This window comes from Notothenia coriiceps, unplaced genomic scaffold, assembly GCF_000735185.1.
Source record: "Notothenia coriiceps isolate Sejong01 unplaced genomic scaffold, NC01 NC01_scaffold00014597, whole genome shotgun sequence".
NCBI lineage: Eukaryota > Metazoa > Chordata > Actinopteri > Perciformes > Nototheniidae > Notothenia > Notothenia coriiceps.
This window is the reverse complement of record NW_011347298.1, coordinates 12239-32352: the sequence shown is the minus strand read 5'-3', so window position 1 is coordinate 32352 and position 20114 is coordinate 12239. Positions and strand designations below refer to the sequence as shown.

Here is a 20114-nt window from a genome sequence, read left to right as displayed (position 1 = left end):
TTCAGGCTGATTCAGTGAGAACAGCACCATCTGGTGGCCTGAAATATGTACTACAGCGTCTCCAGCGCTTTCGAACGACAATGTCCGTGGCTGTCTCCTCCTGATTGGTGGAGTTGGCCCCATAGCCGTAGCGCAACTTCTGTGACGACATAAAAGTGTTCAAATCTGGATCAGTCTGTATCAGATCCGTTGCAGCCCCTTTTTAAGAGATTTGGGTATAGAGGAAAATAGAGAGGGTTGTGTTTTCTGACACTTGGTGAGTTCCCTGGAACACAGGGGACACATATTCATGTATAAAAGACGTACAAAAGTGCATTTTGCATGATAGGTCCCCTTTAAGATATTCATTGCTACCGGGATGTTAAGAGCATTCCATGGAATATAACAAAAAGGGTATCTCGAGTCGGTTTCTCACCTTTAATCAGGAAATCTTAAAAAGAGATTTCAGTGAAGTTATAATCGTAAAGAAAATATAGAAAGTAACCTCAAGAAAAACAGTCGGATCACACGAATAATGAAGGTTTATCCTCTGAAAAATTAATTTGTTCAGTTGTTTCAGCGCATTTTTGTGGTAAAATTAATTGATCTATCTAATGGTGACGCTAAAGAGAGTTAAAGGGGGTCACCAAAATCATAAGGAATCGTTCATTCATGGAAATCAGGCCAGTCGTTTTTGGGATGTTGTGTCTGAGCTGAAGTGACGTTTTGGCTTGAAAGTGTTTCAAAGAAAAGGTCAAAGTATCAACCAAGTTATTTCCAACCATCCTACTTTTACTTGACCATGAATATCAAAACAATATACTGGGATTTCACTTCATTAATCGAGTCAGAAGCTGAATATACAGGGGTATCTTCTCTTGCACTGTATGTACTGTATCGATGCTGCTATAATGTACCATGTCCTAAATACTTGGATATTCTACTCTTACTCTCGCACCTTTCTTGCATGTTATGTATTTGTACTGCTATGTTTGTAATGTTCATGTTCTTAATGTTTTATGTGCGGGACTGAGGATGGAAAGTAGCTCAAAGCTAAATCTGGCATATTTACACGTGGCACATTTCATGTTTTAAGTGTTCATTAATGTGCAATGTCCCTGCCAAATAAACAAATACATAAATAAATATACAGACATGGCGCATGTTATCAGATGCAGCCGTTCATATTATCGAACAGTCCAGCAGAATGTGGCTCTGCTCAGACGAGGCCCCTCAGAACCGGGCACTTCCTGTTCATCATGTTATCATGCTCCAATAATCTCCTTTATTGTCACTGCAAACATGCTGTGTGCAGGGGCCAGAGAGAGAGGAATTCAACACACACACACACACACACACACACACACACACGCCTTTCTGGAAGGGGTAAGTTGTATTATTATTATTATTATCCTAAACAACTTGTGTTTCCTTTTTTTTAAATACTATTTAATTTATAAAATAAAATATACAATTTCTAATTATTTTCTAACTATTATCTATTGAAAAATTATAAGTCTGATGGGATGTTGAAAATATATGGATGTTTTGGTGTACAAGAGTGTAAGTGTGAATATGTATGTGTGTGTAAATGGATTTATTTAATCAAGCTATTTTTATTATTTTAATTATTATATTTATTTAAGTGGTTATTATTTTTAAAGTCTGATGAAATGATAACAAATAATGTGTTTAAAAGCAGGTATGGAGCTTTGAATGTGTGTGTGGAAGTGAAAATAAGACCTTTAATCTGTTGTCTGCCTTTATTTTTTTATTGTAACTGCAAGCATGCTGTGTACAGGGGCCAGAGAGAGGAATTCAACACACACACACACACACACACACACACACACACACACACACACACACACACACACACACACAGACACACACACCCACACACACACACACACCCACACACACCCACACACACACACACACACACACACACACACACACACAAAAGATTGAGAGAACTGTTTATCCAACAAACCAGCTGCTTTTCAACATCGCAATTTGTTGAAGCGCTGCTAATGTTTCGTTTTTTAGAGATCATTTTCTACTTTATTAGGACTTTTTGAATCATGGTGCTAAAGAACCCTTTAAAGCCATTTCATTCAGATTGATGTCACCGTGTCCTGGGTCAAAGGATACAGAAACACACTGCTATATTCCTCCCAGTATGAGAACATAGGATTTAGCTTGTGGTGCTCAAAGCTTTGAAAATACACATTTAGAAATGTCAAAATATTGAAAACACTGCATTGCTTGTATTATTTTTATGCATATTGCTTTGGGGAAAAGCTTGAATGTGTAACTTTTTCAAATGTTTAATGTCTTATTATTATTTTTTGTTGGCGTTTTTTATTTGTTTTTTTGTAGTTTTTGTAATTGTGCTGATGTAAATAACATTTGAGCATTGCTTTAAGGGAAACAGTGTAAGGACATTTTCTCCTTATTATCATAATCACACATTTCCAAATAATAATTGTGGTCTAACGCTCGTCTATGTCCATAAGTAAGAGAGAGGAACTAAAATAATGTCAAAGCAACAGAGGATTAATTTTTCCACATCAGCTGATTTTCCTCATCAACACCAGGTGGCGCTGTTTAACAGAGAATAACTCTAAAGTGGATTTAAAGGGCCACTCCACTGACTTTACACCGGATGCGCCATTTACTGGTCATAGTTAGTGCTACTCAGCAAATGAAACCTCCAGTAATCCATGGTCTCCACTTAAAGTAGAGTAAGAAGTAGGGAGGCGTGTGGCGCAGTGGGTTGTGCGTTTGTGTTCGGCTCAGGGGGTCTTACAGGTTCAAACTCCACTGCAGTCAGCATGTCGTTGTGTCCCTGAGACACTTCACCCCAAATTGCTCCTGTGGGGATTGCCCGCAGTATTGTGTATGTAAATCGCTTTGGATAAAAGCGTCCAACAAGTGACATGTAATGTAAAGTAAGAAGAGTAACACACACAGCTGTGTTGTTGTTTATTGCATGTTGAGATGAAATGAGTGTAAAGTAGACATGTTGTTTCTCTGTAGGAGAGGCCTCTGGTTTTAAAGGTGGATGATCCTCTGGAGTCGGTTCATCAGGACACTTCCAGCAGTAAGTCATACATTACCTCGTAGCTTATGTCTCTTCCTCATGTTTGCACTCATTAGCGAATTGATTTTGAACAGTTTCTTGTTTCACACTTATAGATGTTTCCATATACAGTATCTCCAACCCTCTCTTCTCTAAACGAGTGAATATGGTAAGTCAAATGTATGGTTGCACTGTTTAAATGTAACTTCCTGTGTCTTCATATTCCACTTTACCAGTGCTAACTGTACACATGGTGTCATCAGTGGGCACCACAATGTCTTTCTTTCCCATATTTGCATATTTTGAATATCACTCAAAAATATGAAGCGCTAACTTTAATTTATTTGGTCAACAGTTTCCACATTATTTTATTAGGTCAGTTGAAAGCAATATAATATGTTTTTATATCAACTTAATGTTATTGCTTTCAACTAACCTACAATTATCTATAATCAGTTGAAAAGAACAAATGAAATTACTATTCATATCCAGATTAATTTTGGAGCGTTTTGGACTTGTTTCAACTTTTATTTAACTTCTCCTAAACCCTCTCTTCTCTAATCCGGTAAATATAATAAGTAAAATACATATTTACACAGTTTTAAATGTAACTTCCTGTGTGTTCTTTCGACACCTATCAGTACATGAGGGTGCACCGTGTCTTTCTTGATGCCACCACTAGGAGTCGTCAAAAAGTGAAATCTTTTAATCCCAAATGTGAAGCTGTATGGAGTAACATTTATAGAATCAGATGCACAATTACATTTGTTAATGCATTTATTTGTTTTATGAATGAAAATGCTGCACATTTGCATGGAAAGTTGTCCTTTAGACAGAGGTGACCTTTCAGTGAAGCCACAACGAATACAAGGCCATAAACTCAACGCCTGTTTCCTCTTTTTTAAATCCACTTGAATCAACTCTGCTTCATAAGCTTCTCTGTGTGTCTTCAGCCACTTTTTAAATAGACTTGTCTGAATGGAAATAGCTGCATGGCTCCTGTACAGTAAGACTTGGGGGTGTCAGTGTAGGAGGACTGGCTGGTAAAAATAGCCCGACTGCTGCCCACAAGTGTCGAGACGAGGAGGGCCGGCTGTCTCCAGAAACCTAAAAAGGTCTCGCAAAGCTTTCCGCTTCGGGACTTGCCAACAAAATGACATCAAAATGTCTTTCTCGCTTGTTGCTGAAGGAATATTTTGTATAAAATCTGAAGGCGAAGTGCGTTTTATTAATCTCGTTAGCAAAGGAAATCAATCCTCATGCCGACTCTAGGAGGCTTGGCTATGTGGCATTTTTAAATTGATTTAAGGACTTCACCAAAATGAGTTGAGCCGTGAGGAAGCAGTATTTCATTTTTCAAAATCCAGCCCCCATGAGCATTTTACCTTTTATTCTCTCCTGACCTTTCATTTAAAAAGTCACAAATAAGTCCTTAAATGTAATAATGGCAGCGTATCGATCACACCTCTACATAATGAAATAAAAGTGCAGGTAACGGATGCACACTCTTCACCTCCAAAGTGCAGAATGAGAAGAACATTTGGGGGTAATTGCTATATATAGTCTTAAGTGCGTCCATACATGGGGTGGAAGGGGATCAGCATTCTTCCAGTGAGAGGGTAATATTTGTGTTGCCATCAGCAAGTGCTTCCCAAGCGGCATCAGGCTGGTCTAACTCCGCTTTGCGCTCTTTTAATCTCTTGGGGTAAGTCTTTTCTTAATATTTGCTGTTTTGTTGGCTAATTTTATCAGAGAAATGTGCAAAGAGTAGCAGGAGAAGTGATCAGCTGTCAAGAGAAGTGAGTTGCTGTCATAGATAATCTGTCTCCTGTGTGAGAAACAATCTGCTATAATCTCCCAGAGCAGTACTTCCTAACATACCAGGGCATTAGGAGGTGACTGCCCCTCTTTTCCCTCAACGTATCTGCTTAAATAAACACATGTTAAAATGCTCTACTGTTGAAATATATGATTATTCTCAAGGGAAACATTATTCCTCTGTAGTTTGGATTTGACAGCTTGTTCTCTCATCAGTTTCACATCCATTTTCCTGGTTATTAACGACACATATTAGGTCTGTGCACTGCTGGTAATTACTTTATCTTTATCTTAATACCTCCAATCATGGGATAGGCAGGCTGCTCCAAGCTATTCATAGCTGTGTGAGGTTGTAAGGTGAAACATTTGAAGTGCTGAGCTTTGGTTCATGTTGTCCTGATGCCTCCTAAATGTTGGTCTTCTTCTGCGATGAATTCATGCATGCAATATGAATGTATTCTTTAAATATCAGTGTTTAAAGAATGGTTATTTATACTTTATGATATAATAAATAATATGTGTATATGACCCAAATATGTATGGTCATTTAATTCCTTTCTTATTTTAAAGTTACTTAACTGTATATAATTGTATCTTTGATTTGATCTTTAATTTGATTAATCTTTAATCTGTGTAAATCTGTACTGTCCTGTTATTCAATCTCACCCTGTTGCTGTTAAACTACTGATTACTAAAGGTCCATCTTATCGTATCTTAACTTATCTTATCGTATCTTATCTTATGCCACGAGAAGCAACACTCTGTGAATATCGAAGTGCTTTCAGTATCTGCAATGTCTGTACTTGTAATAATGTGATTGACAGAGACTTCTTAAAGGGTTGCAGTTTAAATAATGTTAAATATACTTGTTACTGTCATGGCTAACACATGTTTAACCCCCAACCCTTCCCCTTCCTCCCCCCCCCCTTTGGTGCTCATGGCCAGATCTCCTTGAAGTTTTTTCCCGTCATGGCTTCCAAAGTCACGTCTTGGTTTAAGAAGAAGGGGAAGGCTGTGAGCCAAGTGAAAACTGATTATGCTTACCACCACTCTTCATGTGTGTGTGCCAAGCAGCAGACAGCAGTGAGGTACGGAGCGTTCACCTGCTGCGCTCATGCTGCTTCGCTGCATATAATGGAGCCGCTGCTGACAGCTGGGCTTCATATTCAGGCTGTTCATGTGTCCGCTTCTTAACTTGGCTTTCCATTTGGCTTCAGACACATATTTAAAGCTGTTCATTACAACGTGGTGACGAGAAATAATGACTGCGAAAACTCCAAAGTATTTTGACTAGAGCTGCAGATTATCGATATTATATTGATACCGTGATATAAATCTAGATTTGGATATCGTTGGGTTGTCTTTTCCTGGTGAAGTGAGGAACTTTCTGAGTTACCAGACTCTTCAGGCAGTCGTATGATCTGTCTTTTCCCCGTGTTTTATTTAAATACACATTACTCATGATGGTTAACAAATGTCTCATTGTGTAAATATGTTGTAAAAGCATCAACGGTGAACCCTACAATAACAGCACAATACTTAAATCAAGGTATCCTCATAAAAATCGTTGAGACACATTCAAACTATCTCCTAAATATCAGCGAGCAAAGCCACCATCAAAACAATTTAGACTCATTCTTAGACTCTTCTACTTTGTATCTTTTGTTGAGTTTATATCATCAGAGACTTGTTTGCACACTTCCTATTTGTAGGCACTAAAGCTATTGCAATAAGGTGCTTTTTTAATTGATTTTCTTTCTAATGGGATGGCTTAATTGGATTTTGGACACATAATGGCGGGTTTGAAAAGCAGACATAGTTACCCGGCTGGAAACGAAAACAGCTACTTTGTGGTTATGTGCCATTAGCTGTGATTATTTGGCTACCAAGATGGGAGCTTTAATTCGTTGCAAATCTTAAACACATTTAAAACAGACTTTGTGGTATAATCAGAAATAAGCTGTTACCATCACCTCCCACGGCCAACCGGAGTCATCTGTGTGTTAAGTTGGGAAAGATGAGAGACCACACCTATTGTATGACTCAAACTCAAAACACTAGTGTTAATAGTTTCTACAGAGAGAGAGACTGCATCGTGTGTTGAACATAGATTGTTGGGATCGATTGACCCAATATCCCAAATTAGATATTTGGTTTTTACAGACTCGAAGTCATGCAACACGTTCTGTTCTTAGACCATTGCATGATGTAAGGAAAATCTCCCCTAAGATTTAAGGTTAGCCAATTCCTGCAAGAAAAATCCACTTTTCATAAACGTTAATACTTCCTTTTGTGCTGTTCAGTAGGAATACATGCATCCATAACCCTATAACGTTGAATAAGTGGAAATCGGAAAGCTAACTTAATGTGTGTTCAACAAGCGGTGCTTTTCAAAACTCAACAAGTGAAAACGCTCTGCAGGATATAATAACGTTCGCTGTGTGTTGGCGTTCCTGGTCCATGTTTGAAGCGATCCCCGAGGAGTTTTTACCCAGAAGCTGTGAAGGTCTACAGATACTGTTACTGATGCTCTGCAGCTTCTGTCTGGTGTTGTTACTCATAATGGACGGGTTTATTCTACTTGCTTTTTGAAACACTTCACCCGTCATGGCTTTTAATCCAGCTCTGCTATTCGACATGTCACACGCTGATGCTTGAAGGCTGCTTTTTTTTGTCACTAGATACTTGGCTTCATCTGGACCTCAAGCGTAGTTCATCAGATGTTTTAGTACAAAGTTCTCCCCTTTCTTATGTCTGCACGTCACTCCCAATAACCTGACCTACATCTGATGCCAGTGGTCAGATCTCTAGATACTGTGGACCAAGTTTATTTTGCACTTTTTCATTCAAAAAACGAGTGTCAATGGTTCATTTTTACACACAATGTCAACTTTCTACCAATTTGATCGACTTAATATCAGGTTTTTGTTTGACACCTTTGTCTATGTCCCTGATTATCCCACATCTCTCTCCCAGACAGTCAACACTATCAATCGTATCTCAATAGATGTAGCTGTGCTCCTTTTAAATTGCAGCGTTCAGTGTATCAGTATATCAGCTATGTTAAAGGGGAATTCATTAAGATATGCATAACTTTCAGGTTGCTATCCTGAGCAGATGTTGTGTTTCTGTTTGAGTTTGTCTTTCCTTTAAGTGTTTTTCACTTTAGAAAGATAACAGTCATATAATAATGGATCTACAGGATACTTAACCATGTAAAGGAGAGACATGTGATCTCCTAACAATGAGTTCAAGAGGAGGAAGAATCACAAGTGAGGTGTAGAAATTAAAATGGATTGGCACCATATTCTGTCTATCTCTCATAGAAGACATTTCAATAATATATAACAGACAAGGAGGCCCTCATGTGCTAAAAAAGCTAACTACTTAACATTCCCTAAAATACAAGAACACCTCAGGTAATATTATAATAATAATAATAATACATTTAATTTATATCGCACACTTTAAAAACAACGTCATCTCAAGGTGCTTCACAATGTTATGAGGAGAAAATACAATTCAATAAAAAGTTATCTAAGGAGCACATTGAATAAAATATGGTAATATAAAAAAGGTCAAGAGTATACAAAATATCTTAAGCTGCTTCTGCTAAACTAAAACCTTCAATAATATATAACAGACAAGGAGGCCCTCATGTGCTACTGAACAATTCCCTAAAACTCAAGAACTCCTCAGGTAGATCTTAACCTGCTTCGGCTAAACTAAAACCTGAACGTTTTTGATCAAAATTACGGTTGAATGTTTGTTAAATGGCTGATATATAACCGTGTATCTCCTCCCTACAGGCAATCCAGCTGTATCTCGGAGAGCCAGGCCACCGCGGCTATGGCAGAACAAGGCTATACCATACCTGCGTTTAGGCAGAGGTGAGTTCCTATTGGCCGTCATAATGTCACCAGAGATGGCAAAAGTTCACACGTCCTTTCCTCAAGTAGAAGTACAGATACTCGTGTTTAAAAATACTCTGGTGAAAGTAGAAGTACTGACTAAACTTCTTTACTCAAGTCAAAGTAAAGAGGCTTTGAAATGTACTTCAGTAAAAAGTACCCATAACTAGCAGCTGTTTTAAAGAGTACCTGACCTCCCTTTATATTAATAGAACAATAATGTCATTGTTAGCTAATGAATGTTACCATGGTGACCAACGGCAACATGACAACGTTTTCATTGGTCCCTCTTCTTTAGAGAAGACCAGGAAATGATGGATACACGGATCGTGTTCAAATCAATAGGCACGCAATGACTCTAAATAATAATGATCACGCCACCAAACACACATTCAGACTAAAGGAACCAGCCTGTTTGGAAAATGTAAGAAGTAGAAAGTACAGGTATTTGTGTTCAACATGTAAGAAGTAGAAAGTACAGGTATTTGGGTTCAACATGTAAGAAGTAGAAAGTACAGGTATTTGAGTTCAACATGTAAGAAGTAGAAAGTACAGGTATTTGTGTTCAACATGTAAGAAGTAGAAAGTACAGGTATTTGTGTTCAACATGTAAGAAGTAGAAAGTACAGGTATTTGTGTTCAACATGTAAGAAGTAGAAAGTACAGGTATTTGTGTTCAACATGTAAGAAGTAGAAAGTACAGGTATTTGTGTTCAACATGTAAGAAGTAGAAAGTACAGGTATTTGAGTTCAACATGTAAGAAGTCAAAGTCAAAAGTTGTCAGTAATATAAGTAGTGGAGTAAAGTACTGATACCAGAAACATGTACTTAAGTACAGTAACAAAGTATTTGTACTCCATTACTTCCCACCTTTGAATGTCAGGCTATTTTAGGTGTAAGGTAATACTGAAGCCTCTTCTAGCTGCACCGAGTCAGGACGGCACTGCAGTGTTCCTACTGTATCTGATGATATTTAAATGTTGGTAATTATGTGTTAAGTGGTGATTAGGGGTTGTAGAGCTTGTTAGTCTATAACATGTGTTAAATTAACTCTGTTGGGCTGATGGAACATCCTTATCTAGGGTAAAATATTGCAAATAAAATGTTAAATATTCCAGAACTTATTGAATAAAAAGTATTTACAGGATGAAACAAACATCTAAATGTATTTGTGTTTGACACCAAGTGCCACTGAAATGATTCATGTTTAAATATAATAGATACAAAATGTGTTAGGAGTTGGTTCCCAGATTAATAGTGTATAAAAAAAAACCCCTCTGTTTAGAGTTTCAATGAGCAGAAACACATTTAATGGTTAATTTAACTACAACAACCAAGTGCAATCACGAACATATCATACAAGAAGAGCTACATCTTCTTGTGTTTCCTCTGTTTTTAGATGTTGTGCATTCATATTTCCTGTTTAGTTAGGATGTTTCATATTATGCTGGGATAAAAAAAGCTGTGAGGAAGTTTTGTGCTTGTTCTTGAACTATTTTAAACAATCATTTTAAAACTTCAATTGCCTTCTAAATATCTGCTTCTCTTCGATTACACCCCACATATCATTCTGTTGTCGAGTGGAGCATGTTTCATTATATATTTGGAGTTGGTTTCCTGTGTAAAACTGTATTAATGTGAGTTGTGTGTGCAGGAGTGCAGAAGATGGAACGGAGGAGTACCAGAGAGTGAGCACGAATGTTGAGAAAGGACTGACGGTGATCCAGGAGGAGCTCCACAGGATGAGGATGGCCACCAAGGCCCAGGTGGAGAGTCTGAACCTGCAGAGAGAGGTGAGGCGTCTGGAGGGGTTTAATCAGTGTTTGGTTATTTATATGGAACCAATGAGGCTGGCCAACAACATCATCTCTGAGCCCAGTCGTGTCCCGAAATGAAAATATACATGTTTCATCATTAAATCAGAGATACAGGGTCCCACAATTCAATTTAGTTAGACACAAAATAAACACAGAGTTAAATCAGATATATAATGTACTTGCAATTATAATGGTCGGTCAAATGTGTGTTTTCCTGTTTCTTGCCTTCAAATATATGTATTTTACGATGTTGCAAATTGAGCTGCTGTGATGGAAGGACTATTTTGATTGTGTTAGATTTGTTGATAGTTATGTCATCTGGTACATTTTGATGTTGGCAAATACGAGATTTAAGATGAAGTCTTATTTTCTCTGTGCTACATACATTCGATTGACCCACTTTGCTCTCTCTCCAGGTTAAGGAAATGATGTACAAGAAGGTGATTCCATCAGAAAACCCGAAGATGCCGGACTTCCTGGTGGCTCTTCGACCGCACACCGTGTGGGAGAAGACCCCCGTCAAACTGTTCTGTACCGTGGAGGGAACCCCCAGGCCCGTCGTCAAATGGTCAGAAAAATCACATTTCACTGGAATGTGTTCAACCCAGTTTAGAGACGGCAAATTTAAAGCATGTACCAACACAGTCTCACGGCATTTCGTGAATAGTCACAAAATTAATCTATTGATTCGTGTTCACCAACACGATTTCGCAATTGTTTTCGTGTCACACAGAACGATTTTCAAAGCAACGTAAATAATAACAAATTAGAAGGAAAACTGATTTCAGTATTCTGACACAGAACGATTTTAGAAGCAATGTATTTCTATTGGTAGTATGTTTCGTGCCTGCACCAAATAATAACAAATTAGAAGGAAAAAAAGATGACAAAGAATACAGATGTCAGTATTCAGAGGCTCTGAGCCATTTATTTACCTCGCGGACGGTTAAAAAACTCAGATATTATACAATTTAAAATAAAAGGGATAGGGTTAGGCTTAGGGTAAGATATTGAGTAAGACAATGTTTTTATGAACCACACAGCTTCTGGTCTTCCAAGACCCGACCGGACAAAAAGACGTGGTGCAGGCACGACCAATACAAATACATTGCTTTTAAAATCCTTCNTCAACAGATAAGCAACTAAATTTCAGTTGAATATTACATTAAGCATTAGTTGATGATCAACAGATAAGCAACTTTAGAGTTTAGTTGACTATCTGTTGATCGTCAACTAATCTAGAGTTGACTATCAGCATAGTAGGCATTCTCCACTAAGCATGTGTTAGGAGGACTATCCAATTCAAGTGAAAAACAGTTGAGAGCAGTAGAAAGTCTATAACCTATCAACAGAACACATACAGTCATCCACTAATTATGTGCAACAGACCAGGGAATAAAGCGAAATGTTTTGCACAACTGATCACAAACACAAAATAAAGTGTTACCTAAAAAAACAACGTTATATCTCTTCCTCGCCCCCTTTACTCCCTTCTGCCTAGTATTCTGGTTGAGATGCACAAACATAAACACAGCACATCACAAGGATCGGCACATGGCAGAGGGGGGGGGTATTTTGGGGAGTTTTGGGTGTTGGTGACTCTTAAAGGTCCGCTGATAGAAGCATGACTAGCATGTGACTGTACGAACAAACAGGGATCATATTCACATCATCACAAACTCCTATTTTGCTTAATTATATGCTTTTTAAAACACTGCACTGGTTCAATTTATGTTCCCGATACCAGTCCTGCTGGTGGCTTTATTTCCATCCCCTGTCTGGATAAAAAGACGCTGCATTTCCTGAAGGCCAGCGGTTCCCAACCTGTGGGCCGAGGCCCCCTAGTGGTCCGCGAAGGCATTGCAAGTGGACCGCCAAATAATTTTTTCTTTTGCAAAACATTATGATTTGTGTGGAAACATTTAGCAACGGTCATCACCGGAGCGTCCTCCTTTGTAGAATGCGATCCTCCTCTCCGTCTTGTCCTTCTCCTTACTCTACCGACCTCTTATCTTAATCTGTAAATGTAACTCTCTCTCCTAAGAGGTAAGCCAGTTTAGTATTCCTAAGGCGACCTTCAGAAAGCTTTGGTTCAGGGAGGATTATTTGAAGTTGGTGAGGTTTTTACTTTTGTCCCTTTAGAGCAACGAAGGTCCTTACCAAACAAAAACTATTTAAACAACCTAATAGACACGGAGTCGTACTCACCGTACATACAGTAGTAGTCGACGAAGTGTTGTTGTTGTTTTCTACATTTTTTTTTGTGATAACGAAAGTAGACGTAAAAATAAATGTGAGAGTGCATTATGTCTGTCATTTTACGAAAACCAAAACCACCAACCCGTCACACCGTAGTACCCTCAACATCACAATAGAAGAAGGAGCACCATCCTAATTAGAGTCCAGTTCAAAATCAAAAGGAACGGAGAGTACTATACTTCACATTTTCGTATTATACACTGAGATTAAAGTCTCTTAAAGAATGTCAAAAGAGGGACACTCAAAAAAATATCAATTTAAATCTTAAAAACTAATTAAAAAACTAAAATTAAAAAAAACTTAAATATAATTATTATTGCAAACGTATCTGTAAAAACTTTGACTTCATTAGGTGATCGTGGGGGGTTGCATAAAATGATGACAGATGTCGTCGTCAAGGGTTGGAAAAAGTTGAGTCCCGGGTGAAATCTTAGTGCTTGTAAAAAAAGGTGGCGGGTGTCAAGTGGTATTTTGTTATACCTCCGAAAATTATTTCCCAAGACTAACCAGTTAAGGCTTGTACACTTGTGCACAATTAGTCACTTGTCTGGCGACAGTTCCTGACACTACTGACAACGACATTCCTGACACTACTGGCAANGATTTCAGTATTCTGACACAGAACGATTTTAGAAGCAATGTATTTCTATTGGTAGTATGTTTCGTGCCTGCACCAAATAATAACAAATTAGAAGGAAAAAAAGATGACAAAGAATACAGATGTCAGTATTCAGAGGCTCTGAGCCATTTATTTACCTCGCGGACGGCAGAAAAACTCCGACATTATACAATTTAAAATAAAAGGGATAGGGTTAGGCTTAGGGTAAGATATTGAGTAAGACAATGTTTTTATGAACCACACAGCTTCTGGTCTTCCAAGACCCGACCGGACAAAAAGACGTGGTGCAGGCACGACCAATACAAATACATTGCTTTTAAAATCCTTCTGTGTGACACGAAAAAAAGGGGGAAATCGTGTTGGTGAACAAGAATCAATAGATTAAATTAATTTCATGACTATAACACAAAATGCCGTGAGACTGGGTTGCATGTTTTGTGTTAGACAAATATCACTGGCTTGAGCTTCAATCTCAGGATCCATGTATTTGTGATCCTCTCCAGAATGGAAGTAGTCATCACATACAGAGCATCAACTAGTTCCTGAACAGTGTCCTTCACATGCTGATATACAAGAAAGGGAGTTACACAGTCACAAGATGGAGGAATAGAAAGCATTATTTAATGTTTGAGGTGCAATAAACGACACAGCAGCTTTTTGGCATGTTAAAACTATTATTTTCTGCCTCGCTCATGAGAGTAACAGCTGGCGAAATTACAGCCTCGCCTGATTTCAAATGTGTGCTCTAAAATGATATTTATAAATGACTATTATCATTATTATAAGCAAGACAATACATGGCAAAGATATGCAGAAAATAAACGTATTTAAGATAACGTGGGAGAAAATATGTTTCTAGAAGATATGTAGAAAATAAACGAATTTGAGATACGTTCATAACGAACGTAACGTGGGAGAAAATACGTTTCTAGTTAAACGTAATTGAGAATGCAGTTTAGTTCTGTGGGAACATAATTTTTAGGAGACAGGGTTGCCATAATACATTCTGACGAAAAATACAAATTATTATGAATACAAATAAAATAAAAGAAGCCTCTCGTGAGTTACTACAAGCTATAAAGTAGGTTTAAAAAACGTTTTATAGAATAAAAGCTCACTGCTGGACGTTGAAGAAATGCGTGTGTGCACCATGACAAAGGAGCCTCATTCACTTTACATTGGGGTTGTTTGCGTGGTGCAGACACGTAAATGTAGCAAAGTTTGTGACTCCACCACGCAATGCGGTGTTAAGGAGTCGTGGTGGAGTCACGCATTCTGGTGAGATCAGGTTGATCCTGTCATGTACACAGCTACAGTTTGGATATCTTTGTTATCATGTTACTCTCATATTGGAAGAGTACATTCCCTATTTCCCCAACAGCTATCCAAGTTTAATCAGTAAGGTAACTCTAGTTCATGACATTTCTTTAAATCTTTAAAATGTTACTGCCAAAGACCAATTTACACATAGCCTACAAACCAAGCTACTTACTGTAAGCTAACAGAATTAGCATGTTTTACACGCGATGGTTTTGGTGCCATCTTAAATCTATACCACGTTGTTGTATACATGTATATCTTTATATATAGGCTCTAGTTAAGATGTTTTATGTGAGGCTTGGATGACATACAGTATTAATGCTTTTATCCTCCCCCAAAAAAGGTTTGTTAGCATTGTTAGCGTTTGTTAGCATGGTTAGCATTCCTTTAATCCTTTTTATACCAACCAACAATGTGCAGCATACCTTCCCAGTTGTCATCACGTTGTAAATACCTGCTGCTATTTAAAAACACAACATGTCCCTCTTTATTGTCAGGTGGACCATCATGAAGTTATTTCTCTCCCAGACAAATTCTGATTTTAACAGTTTACCGTGACAGTGTGTAGATTTGTAAAAAGTAAAACACTTTCTGTCTGCAGGTATAAAGGAGGAGCGCCCGTCGACCCACTGAGCGCCCCAGGAAAGTACAAGATTGAAAACAAGTATGGAGTCCACAGTTTGATCATTAGCAGGTAAGGAGCAACTCTTCAGAAACAAAACTGAATGTTCTGAACAAACACAGCAGTTTTTTTTATTTAAAGAGTTTCCGAGAACATCATAGTAGCTACTGATGATAATGTAGCCACTATTTCAAGTATACTACGTCATGGAGTGGCGCCGAATCCTGGGCATTTAACATGCATTTAAACAGTCCTTCGGCGCCACTCGATGACGTAGTATACTTGAAATAGTGGCTCTGCAGCAGGTATACTCGACATTGAGAAACGGCCGAGATCTCAGACTGGCTTACCTGTACGTCAATCAAGTGGCAAATGCCATAGTAAGGATGGATGGTTATTTTAATTTTTTTTTTTAACTTATTTTTTCTTTCAAAGCCATGAACGTATCCCACATCTTGTTTGTTTGTAGTCTTTATTTAACCAGGTGAAATCCCATTGAGAGCAACGATCTCTTTTTCAAGGGAGACCTGCAGCACATTGGTTACACATACAAACAACAGAAAACAAAAAGGACATCATACAACATAAATACAGGGGTATAAATTACAACCTATTCACAATGACAGGTATCAAATAACATTTCATCTATCCAAGCTTTAAAATGATGCAGGGGAACCAAAATGTTCAGTTAAAAAAAAAAATGCATAGTATTCCAGAGGATCAGCACACATAAAAGCTTTCTTACCTAAAACAGTCCTAGCACTTGGCGCATGTAATGAAAACACATCCTGGGATCTCAGGCAATAGCTACTTGCCACTCTCTGTGAGATCAGAGAGCAGATATAAGTTGGTAGTTTACCCAACATGGATTTATAGATGAACATGTACCAATGACTGAGCCTCCGTACAGTTAGTGAAGGCGGACCTGCCCTGGTATACAGGGTACAGTGATGAGTGAGTGCTTTACAGTTAGTAACAAATCTCAGCGCACTGTGACAGGCGGCATCGAACTTGATCANCATGTAATGAAAACACATCCTGGGATCTCAAGCAATAGCTACTTGTCACTCTCTGTGACTCTCTATATATGCTCAGAGAGCATATATAAGTTGGTAGTTTACCCAACATGGCTTTATAGATAAACATGTACCAGTGACTGAGCCTCCGTACAGTTAGTGAAGGCAGACAGGGTACAGTGATGAGTAAGTGCTTTACAGTTAGTAACAAATCTCAGCGCACTGTGATAGGCGGCATCGAACTTGATCAGGTGATGGGTGATCCGCACACTACCTTTGCGATCGACGTATTGGGCCCCCCTGGTCCATGATGTCTAATATGTGTCATGTGTAGTTGTAAAGCTCTAATCAAAATGTAATGCATCATTATTATGATTATATTATTATTATATAGAGTTTGTAAGAAGATTTGGGGACTAAAGCAAAGTGCAAATCTACCAATAAGTGCAATTTCAATAAAAAGTCAAGCTGCACTTTTGCCGGTTTTACTGTGAAAACACATTATTCAAATCTTCACAGCTTCCCAAGCTGCAAGCAATTAGATGGTGTCTTATAGTCATAACATCATCAACACAAAGGAAGAAACCATTGTACATTTAAATATAAATTTGGAGAGACAAGTGCATCGATGTATTTATGAAATTAAAGTTTGTAAAATATGAAAAACTTGGAACAAGAGGGAAAGAAAAGGAGCAGACGGGGCTGCAAAACAACTTGATAATCTATGTCTCTTTAATGTTAAATATTTCCAATTTCTTTCTACACTTTTGGGGACAAAACTTCAAATATCCGTGGCTAGAGAGAAGTAAAGAGGCCTGTTGAATAATGCCATTTAAACTCAAGGGCATCAATGTATGGTAGGGAAAGAGAAGGAGCAGAAGGGGCTTCAACACAACTAATGCCAAACCAAATAATCTATGACTCTTTAATGATTTGGTTTGATTTTCCATCCCCAACAATATTCTAAAAATGTTTTGTAAAAGGCAATGCAGAGGCTTTTCATAATGACATTTTAAAAAAGCCTCAGGGAAGAAGAATTTTGTCAAAAGTGTCAAAACTTCAAATGTCCATGGCTAGAGAGAAGTCGAGAGGTCTGTTGAATAATGCCATTTAAGTGCATCGATGTATTTATGAAATTGAAGTTTGTAAAATATGAAAAACTTGGAACAAGAGGGAAAGAAAAGGAGCAGAAGGGGCATAAAGACAACTTAATAATCTATGACTCTTAATGTTGAATATTTCCGCGTATTTTCTACACTTTTGGCGACAAAACTTGAAATGTCCGTGGCTAGAGAGAAGTCGAGAGGTCTGTTGAATAATACCATTTAAGTGCATCTACGTATTTATGAAATTGAAGTTTGAAAAATATGAAAAATAAAAGCAGCAGAAGGGGCATAAAGACAACTAATGCCAAGCCAAATAATCTATGACTCTTAATGTTGAATATTTCCGCGTTTTTTCTACACTTTTGGTGTCAAAACTTCAAATGTCCGTGGCTAGAGAGATATAGAAAGATCTGTTGAACTGAAGAGGAACGACCGGCCTGTTGCCTGTTCGTCATCTTCAAGACTCTTCAGCTGTTCGTGTGGAAGTGCTGACATTTGCGTCATTTGAGCCATGAATTCCTCCCTCTCCCTCTCCCTCTATATCTGTGGCATTGAATATCTCCGCTCCTCCGTCATTGCATTCAGGGTCACCAAGGAGACTGTCATTTAGGTGCCTTACTTTGTGGAAAAAGTATATTAGTTCTCATTTAGCGAACCATTGAAATGCGTCTATGAGAAAAAGACCAGACTGAGTGTATTTCCCCCACGGCTGGTCGTCTTTTAAAATAGTTCAGTCCAGGCTGAAGGTCACATTTCTTCCTTCTATTCTCACCCTCCTGCCTCAGAACACCTTCCTTTAAACGCTCCCAACATGTGAGATCATTTTCTAAAGAGGCAGAGCATGATGTCTTATGCTGTAATCAAACATTGACTCAAGGAGTTTAGCGCTGCCTTTAAAGAGCCGCTGTGGTGTTGTTGAAGAAAGGATGAGTTGTGTACTTATGTTTGACTCTGCATTATGGTGCCAAGACTCAAACATGGGCTAATTTATCAGCTCCTTGTTCCCTCTATTACTCAAATCCATCTTCTCGTATTAAGGTAAATATGGATATGCCACCAATTGTTAGTTCAAAATGTCCATTGAGGATAAAAAGGAATATTTCTACCTCCAATATTCGAATATGATTACAGCTTCCTCCTCCTTCGGTTCATCTCGTCGATCACATGTGTTGGGTTGTTTTTTGGGTACATATTTACTCTTTGATTTCATTCAATCATTATCATGGAGACTTAAAGACAATGGTAGAAACTACAATTGAACATCAATCAAAAACAATGCAGTTAAAGACAGTGCTCCAAGTCATTAAGTATTTAAGTTCTCTAACAACTGTTATCAAGACAAATTGTTAAGTATTCGCCTGATTACATTTTTTATTCAAAGAATTTATTAATTATGTTGTGTTTTCCCAACTATTAACACAACCGACATCTATTTTCAAAGGTCAAATATATTTTTTAACACTTTTTGGAATATTGTAGAATGATTACTAGCACACTGTGAGATAATTTGCCTTCTGATGTAAGATCAGAAAATCTGCACTTCAATCTTGAGTCCTTGAAAACCCTGTTTCCCCTTAAGTAGTGTTTATCTATCCTTATCACATGCTCTGTATCGGCTCCATCCAACTCTTTAGTGGAAACATTTTTATATTATATTAACCAAGGCTGCATTTATTTCAAGGAAGCATCCTTCCTAAATGATAAAGCCAATATATTTGGTAACACTTTATTTTGATAGTCCATAGTTAACACTCTATAAGTCATCAGTTGACATTCAACAACACTGTTTCAACAGACATGCATTCAACTGACTGCCAGTAGAAGATAAGGTACATCTCAAGTGTTGATCTATAGATTTTACAAAAAGTGTCTGTTGACTGTCAACATGTTTTTTGCAACAGCGTATTAACCGATATTCAACCTTACTATCTGTAGATTGTGTCAACATCTTCAAAATTGACAATCAACTACTCAAAATCAATCTGTCAGTTGAAAGTCAACAGGGTCATGTCGACTATCTGTTGATAATCTGTTGAGAGTCAAGATGTCAACTAAAGGTTACATTAAGCATTAATTGATGATCAACAGATAAGCAACTTTAGAGTTTAGTTGACTATCTGTTGATCGTCAACTAATCTAGAGTTGACTATCAGCATAGTAGGCATTGTAGGCATTCTCCATTAAGCGTTTGTAGGCATGTGTTAGGACTATCCAATTAAAGTGAAAAACAGTTGAGAACAGTAGAAAGTCTATAACCTATCAACTGAACACATACATTCATCCACTAATTATATGCAACAGCAGTGTTTCCCCTATATACAAATAGTGGCGGCGCAGCGCCGCTGCTGAAATATGAGCGCCGCTGCTAGGGAGAGCCAGCCAGCCAAAAAAAAAAGAAAGAAGATCTTTTGATTTTTTTAACTTTTTTTTTTTTTCTTAAAATAATAAGTGGCGACCCTTTTTCATTTTTTATTGTTTGTTATGTGGATTTGTAGTATTTGTGTTACTGTATGTTCAATAAAGGTGTATTTTTGCTAAATCTTGAGACATTGCCACTGACC

General features: G+C 37.8%; 1 protein-coding gene across 1 annotated transcript in view; it reads left to right on the top strand.

Moving 5' to 3' along the window:
- Positions 1-4664: 4664 nt before the first annotated feature.
- The window catches only part of LOC104948572 (M-protein, striated muscle-like), an 18293-nt gene continuing 2843 nt past the window's right edge, over positions 4665-20114 (top strand). Inside the window, exons 1-6 of the mRNA XM_010774773.1 lie at positions 4665-4769; positions 5828-5970; positions 8692-8772; positions 10449-10587; positions 11028-11179; positions 15411-15503. Coding sequence (XP_010773075.1) covers positions 5852-5970; positions 8692-8772; positions 10449-10587; positions 11028-11179; positions 15411-15503 — 584 coding nt within the window. The 5' untranslated portion in view covers positions 4665-4769; positions 5828-5851. The remainder of the gene's footprint in view (positions 4770-5827; positions 5971-8691; positions 8773-10448; positions 10588-11027; positions 11180-15410; positions 15504-20114) is intronic.